Source organism: Haliotis cracherodii, unplaced genomic scaffold (assembly GCF_022045235.1).
Source record: "Haliotis cracherodii isolate W230 unplaced genomic scaffold, xgHalCrac1.p SCAF_10, whole genome shotgun sequence".
Lineage (NCBI taxonomy): Eukaryota > Metazoa > Mollusca > Gastropoda > Lepetellida > Haliotidae > Haliotis > Haliotis cracherodii.
Window position 1 is genome coordinate 17,483,184 of NW_027266265.1, and position 11,652 is coordinate 17,494,835.

The 11,652-nt window shown below is 40.6% G+C and overlaps 1 protein-coding gene across 1 annotated transcript; it reads right to left on the bottom strand.

Moving 5' to 3' along the window:
- Nucleotides 1-786: 786 nt before the first annotated feature.
- LOC139454151 (NFX1-type zinc finger-containing protein 1-like) lies at nt 787-11,431 on the bottom strand. Its single transcript, XM_071235681.1, has 2 exons — nt 4,392-11,431; nt 787-3,787 (listed from the first exon to the last, which is right to left on the bottom strand). Exons 1-2 carry the CDS (start codon nt 11,218-11,220, stop codon nt 3,600-3,602), a joined length of 7,017 nt encoding a protein of 2,338 aa, XP_071091782.1. The 5' UTR covers nt 11,221-11,431; the 3' UTR covers nt 787-3,599.
- Nucleotides 11,432-11,652: the final 221 nt, after the last annotated feature.

Genomic DNA, 11,652 nt, shown 5'->3' on the forward strand with positions numbered 1-11,652 from the left:
CCAACGATCATCGGACTCTGGCACGACTAAGGGACGTAACTCTGCACAACGAATGCCGACGTCCAAGACGACTGGGCCACCGTGCCACTTTGTTCAATATCATACACAAAAGTAAAGGTAACTGATAGTTTAATATATCCTTGCATTGTACGCAATTACTGACGTATTTGACCTGTGAGAAAAAAACAACAACTTAAACACCAAAGGTGAGTAAATGAAAAGGTCATACAACAAACAACGTACTAGAGTTAACATAAGGAAACAATGTTAAGTTGACTGGCATAATGTTTGCATGTATAAAGTGATTAAATACTGTACATGAAAATAAGAAATTGATATTTCACTCTGCCAGTGAAGTACCACTCTATTCTGGAACTATTTTCACTCTGCCTCACGAGACTGTGGTTTCAGAGTGAGATTGTGGCTATCAGAAAGAATATAAATACACCCGAGCCACTCATTAAAACATCAACTTTGTCAGGTCACTCGATCAGATAAATATGTTATAAGACACAAAAAGGACCAACAAACACGTTAATTGATAGTTTTTACCCAAGCTGTAAATTGCAATCCCAAATTTGACACTTTTTGTCAACAGAAGACGTGTACATAAAAATATGCTTGATTTCCTTGTAGCTTAGTGTTAAATTACATTACAATCTTGCGTCGACATAGGGATATTTCATTTATGATTGTGGGATACCGGCAATATTTCCTCGGAAAGTGATTTACCCTTTCTTGTGTATAACCAGAGCAGACAAGCAGGAACTAATATGACGGACATTCCTGAAAATGAATGATTGATCTTGACGATAGCCTTAACATCAGTATAAATACACCGAACAGAGCTACTCCTTTAAGGGTATACACCTCTTTCCCACAATAGGACCACATTTTACAGCGATTTACATCAAACTAACTAAACAATCTGCCTTTGTGCTTCAAAGGTGTCTTTGAATCAATATGGACTGCGGGATGAAGATATCATTTATGGTGGAGTACTGATGAGGATATGTTAACTGAGACTATACTATTTTGCCATATACCTCGCGCCAATAAGTAAACATTTTATTCAAAATAGAAACATATAATTTATAACTCAACACAGCAGGAGCTGATATATGTCTGTGGTCTGTAATTGGATGAACAATGACTGTTGGTATTGCTGTTGAGCTGTCGATAATTTGTTTGGTGTTGACAAATCATCTGATATATTGATTAGATCATCCTCTGACATTGGCATAAACGTGCACATTGCAACATATACATACAGTGCAAACTTACATTTACATTTGCACCTGCTCCAGACACAATGCAGATCTGATTCTTGTGTAAATATACGCACATGAGTAAACGCGTGCACATGACAAGTATATATTCACGTATGTATATTTACACACGCATGCACATATATACACACATGTATAGAGGTGCATGTGAACGGGGTATTAGATGAATGGATATAGTACAAGTACTTAATTAATCTGTAGCTCTGTACATACATATATTAATATATTATGACAAACACAAACAGTAAAGGCACAGTATACAAGTTTCCAGATATAACATTTAAGTACATTCTGTACCAATGAGAGCAAAAATATGTAATAGTAAATATTTGTTAAAAACAACAACTGTTACAATCAACAAACGATTCTCTGTATTATCAACAAGAAGCCATCAACATCAAAAGACTTTAGCCCTGAATCAACCGTGAGGTATTACATACCCCTGGCGTACCATCAACTCATCAAAGACCCCAATCAGCCATAATCCCGTTGTTTATTTACTGGCTTCATCCCTTGTTTATGGCACTGACTTCACCGATGATTGTCATCACTACCCTTGTGTGGTCATAACAGGCTTCTCTACTCCAGTATAACAATATCTACTCTACTGTATAAACATTGCCTCCTACTTGTATATATACTTGCCTACTGCACTCTGTAAATCACTTGCTTGATAACGGTGTTAGAACCTACACCGAAACGTCGCTCTTAATTGTAATAAAGAAGTTGTTCATCCATAAATTCTTATCCTTACTGACAATCTACTTCTTGCCATATGTGTCTAGTACAAACATTTCAACAGAAGCTATCTATACACTATTTACATAATGCAAACAATGAAAATAAAAGCCACGGCACTGTAGCTCAATTTTATATATTTTCAATATTCTAAAGGAAAAGTGTTTGGCTTACATGCAAAAGCGTCAGTAGCCACATTAAAAATCGGATTTAAACCTCTTGAACAAATCCATGTGTCACACCTGGTTGGGACAAGCATGCCAAGTTTTAACTGGTTGATCCCGTGACTCTTAGGAGAACAAACACTGACAGACGACTGGCAAGCAGGTCATGATATCAGCTCACTTGACTTTAATCAGGTGAGCTAAACAACAAACAGTGCAGGGTATGCACATGATCAAACATTACAATAGTTAACAAAAACATATTTGGTTACAATGAGTTATACTACTGACAGTTTTTGTGCCGACAAAATAGACAGCACTTCAATTTGCTGCTTTTTTAGCAGCTACCATGTGCAAATCATTATTCAGGATCATACTTGCAGAGCGTAGGAGCTCTTTGTCATGAATGCTCACTGTTAATTAGCATGTACACAAGCGTTTCCTCCGTGCCATATTGTCTCAGTGGGTGTGAAATGGGTGATGGGGTGGGCTGAGGGTCGCTTCGAATGTTATTGCAGTTATATCACGGTGCACCATACGGTATGAACTGTGGGTGTGCGTGTGGGGTGCTTGAACAAGTTAATACTGTCTACATGCCCTGTTTTAACAAGTTCTCTGTCACCTTACCCATGTCTCCTCGTGGTTGCAAATCCAGCATAGGACTAACGTCTAATCAACCAGGTTAGTGTAAATCAACAAAACACCTTAACCACGATAAAACAGGAATGTAACAATAGATGTACAGCACTAGCACCTTTTCAACCACGTGATGGGCAGTTTCAGTATGAATTAAAAAACAAACTCCTTAAAATCAAACACGATACGTCCAGTACCTTTAAGCATAACTTGTTACAGAAGCATGGCGAGTATTTCTCAACCCTTTGTTGCTGTCACTGACAACTGAGTCAGCTAGCACAGCAAACATTTATATACGTTAGGATGGACTAAGCCTTCATGTTACCAATAGAGGCTTCTTTTGTACACGATCACTTGTTGAACTGCGATACTTTGTTGTATCTGGCTTGTTAAAACCATTGGCATGGTTGTCATGATTCGCCCAACGGTAATTAATCTAAAAGCATCTTTTAAAACTACACGTCCTTTTTGCTCTGAATACTTACTCTTAGCACGCTCATTGTCTAAAAAGTGTAATGCAGGACACTACATTATTGTTTCGGTGACTTACCAAAGAAGTGGAATTAAAATATTATATTTTAACTGAGCTTATTTACTATCTTTACTTGGGGTTATCTATCCACTGTGATTATTTACGGCCATAGATGCTACAAAAATATGAAGCATGTGATCTGACCAAGAAGCACTTCTGACCTGTCTACCGCCTAGGGAGTTATCTCCTCCTAGTTGCTGGTTTTCATCCCCTTTTGTTGTAGTTTTTCTATGTAGGATGTTAATCCAAATCATAATTAGCCATATTGGCCTGATCAGACCAAGCTGCAAATTGTGCCCCATCCATTTCGGTAGCAAGGGAGTTATCTCCCCTGAGCTGGTGACGTGCTCCTCCTATAGTCTCGGCACACTCAGGACACTTGCTCTCCTGCATGGCACCACCGCATTCGCCGATCGCATAAATATGACCTGAAGAACACACACAGGAGATTTTGCCAAACAAGTACATTTATACGTACACAACAATATCAAATAATCAAATCTTGATTTAACTAAAACAAAAAAAGACCCTTTCCACTGTCACAAACACATGCACGTTTACCACTTTGGTGAAACCCGCGGGTATGGTCCTGACAAACCTACAAACATATTTGGGGCGAACTAGGATTTTAACCCACGATTATAGGTTTCTTGCGTGCCCAAGGGACGCAACTGTGTACTGTGAATTGCAGACGACTGGGCCACCCCTGCCTCCCCATTATTTTGTATTGTAACATGTTCCATGTTTTTTCAGGTGAACAGTTTACTTGCCTTTGCATGTGTTTATGACAGATGCTGCCGCTGGGGCATGATGCGCTCACTTTTCGCAAACACCTGTTATCATCACTATTTCATGTTGTGCCATAGTTGATTTCGTCGGTACAGTCTATTCTGCTTTTGGTAGAGATTTCTTATGATCATTTTAATAGGTTATGTCGCTCTAGCGTTGAACAAGATGTCAGTTTGTAGATAGGTCTGATACCAGTACAAAGGGAAAATGAGGTAATTAAAATGCATGTAAAGCGTCACTCACCCTTCTTGCATTTGTACCAGTGTCCTTTCTGGCTAAAGCCCATCGCCTGGAGAACCATGATTCGTTCCTCGTCTGTAATGCCAAGTCCTTTCCGAGGATATTCAGCTTCCAGCTTCTTCAGTTCCGCCTCCAGGCCCCCCAGCTCCTCCTGCAACAGCTTCTTCCCACTCAAGAGTCTTTCTGATGAGTCCTCCACACACTTGCGCTTGTCTTCCGAAACTTCTACAGCTGAAAGCTTATCTTGCATAAGCAGATATCGGTAGCAGAGTCTTATTCTAGTGAGCTCCATTTTAAACTCTGATATTTCCTGATCACTGAACCTGACACGTTTTAAAAGAACCCATTTCATTAAAGAAGATAGTTCGTCTTTCATGCCCTGGACCTTGTCTCTGTCAAGGCAATCTTCAGACATGATACTGTCCAAATTGTCTTCAGTGCTTCTGACATTCAAATAGAACCCAACCTGATTTGACAGACAAGCTACTTGATCAGTGTTCTTGGTTGAAGTTAACTGTTTTCTAAATATATTCTGATGTTCTTGATTGTCCATTTTTGATAATTCTTGGATGAGTATGTTCTTTTCTTTAGTCATTTCACTGGATTTGGAAAGTAGTTTGCATTTGACAAGATCCATTTCTTTTTGACATTGACGGATACAAGTTCCATAACGATCTGATGTCATGATAGAAGTACATTTTGGACATGTTTTCATTCCTATGCTTTCACTCTCACTGTCCATGTACATGTCAAGAGATGTAACCTCAAAGATGTGATTACAGTCTGGTAGCTTGTAGAACAGTGCATCTGGATCATCTTCAGTACCAAAGAAGATTTCAAATTGTGTCTGGTCTTCACATTTTCTACAGACACATTTCTCACAATTCAAAGCTGTGCATTTGTGACCACAAGGCATAGTTCTGGTGCAAGGCATATTACACCGGTTTCTGTCGCAGTCTTCAGAGCAAAGCTTGGTGCATTTATATCCATTGTTACAATCCTTTCTACATCTCCACCTACATGGTTCCTTACATGGAACACACCTATCCCCACATTTGTCACCACACTTACTGTGGCTGCACTTTTGTTCACAGGGTTGTCGACACGGTGGACATACTTCAGTACAGAATGCCTTACAGATATGTCCACATATTAGTTTCCTCTCACATTTCTTCCTACATGGTTGGTGCAAACGACCCTGGTGGCATTTCCCACAAGTGCCTTTGCAAGGATGGCCACAGTCAAGCTGTGCTTGGCACTCAATCGTACACAGAATTGTTTGAGAACATGCAATCTGACAAGAATGTCCACATTTTCCGGTTTTCTTGACAAGTTCATAGCAGTTGTCTTTCGTGTTGCACACCTGTCCACACTTTCTTTGACAAACATGCCCACATGGTATTATCTCTGTACACATTTCTTCACATTGTACTTCTCCAACGTCTTTGAAACATGGCTTCTTTGCCGTATGACCACACTTTGGTAGCTGGACGTTAATGGTTTCTTTACACTTAGCAATTTCCTCCCAACATTTCATTTTCTGAATGTGTCCCTCTTTGCAATGTTTGTCAACCACTTTTATACATAGTCTTGCATGTTCTGGGTCATCGGTGTGACATCTTCTTCTACACCTATGCCCACATTTGAGACGTGCATTACATGCCTGATCACATCCACCATCTGAGTATTGGTCAAAATCTTTGGCAGTTTTAACCTCCATCACTTTCTCTGGATGTTTGGAACATTTAAGTTTCAGGAACTTTCCACAGATGCCTTTTTCTTCAGCTTTGGTAACTATTTTGTCCCACAGAGGAGACGCGTTCCTCAAACATTCCATGTTTCCAATAACGTATAGTCCTTCCTTTGCTCTGGAAAGTGCAACACAAACCCGATTTGATGCTGAGAGATGCCCTATGCGACCTGACTTATTGCTGCGAACAAGGGAGAGTAGAATGATTTGATTTTCTTCACCCTGAAAATTGTCCACCGATGTTATTCGTACACCAGAATTCCTTGTAGTCTTGTGTGTAGGCTCGATTTCAGAATTCATCTGCTCCTCTTTCTGTGTTTGCAGTAATAAACAATCCCTCTCAGTGTCTCTAATATTCTTTCTTAAAGCCTGAACTTGATCATTATACAATGCTAGCACAGTTATCTCACTGGATAGATACCCCTGCAGTCTGAGGTGTCTATACAACTTTGTCAGGAATTCTGCTTCGTATTTGTTTCTGTTGCTCAAAGATTCCTCATCATGGTCTTCCTCTATGTCGTGTGTAAGGAAATACACATTAGTTGCCATGCCACGAACATCGGGGAAGCAGAAGACAGATTCGTCATCTTTCAGCGTCTTGTATATATGTGGAACCAGAAGCTGGGATATCTCTGGTCTCATCCTGTGCTGGTTTTCAAGCTGCTGAAACGTTATTCCACCTCGCACTAAGCGTTCAAAGAGTGACACATCAGTATGATGGGACTTGGCAAGAGAGTAATCATTGAAGGCTGGCCTCAGCTGTTGATGGTCACCTATCATTATCAAATGTTGACAGGAGGGTGATAGAGCACCAAGAACATGCTGTTCGGATACCTGTGCTGCTTCCTCTATGATGACAACAGGAGCGCCAACTTCTTGCAGAGTCCTTGTGTAACGTGCTGCAGCAGTTGTAGTCATGGCAACAAGTGATGCTCTTTTCATAATTCTACTGTCCAGCAAACTACGAGCTTCACAGTATCTTCGAGATGCTGCTTCATATTCTTGTTCCCTGCATCGGAGCTTCTTCCTAAGTGGATGTGTAGCTTGGTGTACCCAGTGCCTGTACAATCTCCAGCGATCAGGGACATCCAGCTCCCATATATCATAGATGGTTTCTACTTCCTGACATGTCATGTTGTCCTGCAAAGCCAACAGCTCTGTAATCCCTTTCATGATCTGTCTGCAGTCATTTTCAGACAAGTGTGAGAAATATCTATCTTTCCTCAGTTGCTCGAAGTCCAGGGCAATTTTCAGGATATCCAATGTTGATGTGGTAATTCCATGTGGTGAAACAAAGTCATCATTGTCATCAATGATACGCTCATTGTCTTCATTTCTGATATCCGCTGCAAGTACAGACTCCCCTTGAAAGATGGACCTATCTGCTGTACACTCAGTGTAACTCAAACTGTCTGGCAATGCCAACCATTCCCACAATATGCTATTGTTATTTGGACTGTCCTTCACATAATACTTCCATTCTTCAAATTGTGAATGATGGTATGAAGATATTATTTCATTCACCTTGAAACTGTCTTCGTGAATTATAGATGTTTGGCACAATAATAGACTTTCTCTCAATTCATCAATGACCTTTTCAATATCTTTCAGAACACCAAAGCTTTGCATATATGCACATGATTGTTGACGGCGTCTGTGTTTCTTCAGGGCAAATCTGAACAGTTCTTCAACTTCACATCTTGAACCAACTCTGACGATGTCTTGGTCTAGGCAACTATCCATGACTGGAGACTTCAGAAGCAGTTGCAGGAACTGATCTAATGCATGGTTTGTGTAACTAACCAACAGCAGTGGGCCCTTACCGTCATGGTAGAGTCGAGAGTCTGCCCTGTGGGTTTGCATCAGTGGATAAGGGCTCTGACCTTGCCACATGACCTTGTTGGAAAGAAGGACTTCAGCTATTCTGATTCCCATCATTGTCTTCCCTGTTCCAGGAGGACCTTGAATTAAAGCAATCTCATTGTTAAGCACCAGTTTAAGTGCATCCAACTGAGATGTATCCAGGCCAATGTCTGTACAACATGGCCATGATTCAAGTTTCCTCACCTGAGCGGTGTCAGAATTTTGTGGTTTCAGAGTTTTGTCTCCATAGTGTTTTAGACATGAAAAGGACACTTCATCACATGTATCCAGATAGGAAGGATGTGAAACATTTTGCGATTGTCCAGTCAAATATTTTCCTAGAGGAAGAACTTGTTTGTTATATTCTAAAGCCTGGGCCATTATTTTCAATGATGCCAGTGAATGAGAATATGCTTCATAAAATGCCCTGCACTCAAGCATAACAAATGTCACTTCAAAGAGTTCTGGCAGATTACCATCCTCCACAAACTTGATGTCTATTTGTCCTTTGCATAGTTTATTTGCATCTCGGTTAGCGACTGTGGCATAGTGAATAGATTGGAAACCATCATGTGATAAACAGAGAAGAGCACCATACTGAAGCACTGAGGGAATATATGACCGTTTGTGGAAGTTTAGCTGGAATTGGATTGTCTGTGTTATTCCATTATCTGTCTGTTTGGCGTTGGAAATGACTTGTACATTCTCATACAGCTTAACATCAGTGCTCCAAAATCGCTCCATGGATCGTTTCTCTGTATGAGAAATGTACTTTCTTATCCCATTTACCAGAGGCTGTACAAAATCCTCTCTGAAGACTGCATACATGTGAGCTACATAATGTTGTTCACTTGCGAATGGTATACATATGCCGTGCTTAGGAATACTGTTTTTTTCCCCAGACTTTATCATGTCAATGCTTGGTAAAATAGGCTCATGTATGACAGGATATTCATCCATGGCTTTAGAGGCAGGAGGCATTTCATTCTGTTTCCTGTAAAGCTCTGATATCTCACCCAGCAAGTCTTTGAGTCTCTCACACTTCTCATCCTCAATTTGAGGACTGCTTTCTATAAGCGATTTGCTGATCAGTATATCTCCTTTTTCGAGTTTAACTACATGTATCATTGCTTTCATGAGTGTCAATAACTCGATCACAAACGCAAAACTTGATTCCATATCTGAAAATGATTCAAGATCCTTCAGTTTATCAATGATATCTTTCCTTTCAAAAAATTTCCTTGTTCGTAACACATACATGACTTTCAGCTTGCTTTCATGGCAAAGTGTTGCTTTAGAACACTTTTCCAGCACAGTCACGAGAGAAACAATGTGTGGACATATTTCATTATTACAGAGATACGTTTCAAGTTCTTCACTTCGATTTGCAAGTGTTGCTGCTATATCATTGGGTTGATGGAAAGGTTTGCTGAGAAAGAATATAGTACCAACCAATCCACTTTTGTGCCATCGTTTCTTCTTGTGCTGAATCCTCTGTCGAGCTGTTCTATCAGTACTATTTTTACACTGCAGTAATTGTTCAGGTACTGTGTCATAATGCTTCCGTTTGGTGCCTCTGTTTTGCTCTTGTGAATGCTTCTGCATATGTTCAGATCCGGGATGATGGTGATAGTTTGTGTTTGAAAACCCGGGGTCTTGTAATCTCCCTGTTAGGCAATATCTGTCATATGTGTTACCACTGCTTCTCTCATTTGACCTGTTCATTCTCTTAAATGATCCGTCCCCATGTCGCTCATTTCCCAATGATCGTCTATGTGGACCATCTCTGTCTGGTGAAATTATTCTTCCTCTCACTTGTTTCCAAGATCTATATGGTGATGTGTCTCTTGGCCTCTCTGGTGTTCGCCTGTGTTCTGGAGACCAGGCTCTCTCTGATGTGACGTTTCTAACCTTCTCTGGTGGCCTTGCTGTACCTGGTGATCTGGACCTATTTCTCCCTGGTGCATATCTATCATCAAGATACCGATTCAAATATTTTGGTTGTCTACTTCTGTCTGATGATCTGCTTCTAGGCCTCTCTGGTGTTCGCCTGTATTCTTGAGACCAGGCTCTCTCTGATGTGACGTTTCTAACCTTCTCTGGTGGCCTTGCTGTACCTGGTGATCTGGACCTATTTCTCCCTGGTGCATATCTATCATCAAGATACCGATTCAAATATTTTGGTTGTCTACTTCTGTCTGATGATCTGCTTCTAGGCCTCTCTGGTGTTCGCCTGTATTCTTGAGACCAGGCTCTCTCTGATGTGACGTTTCTAACCTTCTCTGGTGGCCTTGCTGTACCTGGTGATATGGACCTATTTCTCCCTGGTGCACGTCTATCATCAAGATATCGATTCAAATATTTTGGTTGTCTACTTCTGTCTGATGATCTGCTTCTAGGCCTCTCTGGTGTTCGCCTGTGTTCTGGAGACCAGGCTCTTTCTGATGTGACGTTTCCAACCTTCTCTGGTGGCCTTGCTGTACCTGGTGATCTGGACCTATTTCTCCCTGGTGCATATCTATCATCAAGATATCGATTCAAATATTTTGGGTGTCTACTTCTGTCTGATGATCTGCTTCTAGGCCTCTCTGGTGTTCGCATGTGTTCTTGGGATTTGTTTGAGTATTCCACTGAAGGCCAGGCTCCCTTTGATGACATAGTTCCATCCTTCTCTGGTTTCCAAGCTCTGCTTCCCTTTGGTGGTTGTCTGAGAGTTCTATTCAGTGATTGTTCACTATCTGTATTCAAAGACTGTCTTCTCTCTTTGGATATGGTTCCATACATGTATGCTTCCCCTTTTCTATGAGGATTCTTGTGTCCATCTTCACGTACCCCTTGTGAATAATACACGTCCTTACGTGTCAAACTTTGTGATGTTTTCTTGCGTGATGTATGTCTGTCGGTCTGATGTTTTGCAATCCTACTGTCCAATGTATTTAAGTTACAGCCCACATCAAGTTCAGAGCCTGTGAATTGTAGATTTTCCGAATATGCATTTTCTTCAATGTCATGTAAACTCCTAACATTTTCGAGATCATCAAGTTCTCTCTCGTCCAGCTCACCTTCTTCTAACTCCTCAATCTCACCTTCTTCAATGGCGTCAGCTATCACATCAAAGGCAGCAACGTCTTCGTCAGAGTAAACATCATCATAGGTACTATCTACTTCACAGCTTATATCTGAAGTATTTGAATTATTGCTTCTCGGTCCATTCTCCATCGGATACACTTCCTGCTTAATAGGTTGGTCAAGCAATAAATCTTCTTCCAGCAGCTCCCGTCTTCACAACGTAGTCCGGGACTCCCCTGTGCCCTTGTTCAGTAACTAAGTTGTCATCACCAGATGGTTAAAGACCAGTTTTATTATCCTGTAGCCTCTTTCTTAATCAGCAGCTTTTCTATGTGTTAGTATATTTTGTAAATCTGTTCCGCCTCTTGTCTAAATTGTCTTTTTAATCTCCATAACTTCATGCTCATCTCTGCAGTTTACAGGCTGAAAATAGAGCTCCAAGTGTATTAACAATATACAGCCAGATATGACGTACCCAAATCCCATTCTTAACTTTCTCCTATCTCGATATTCCTTCATACATATCTACATGGCACTGACCCCATGCTGATACATGTCTACAATACCCCGATAACTTGTGAA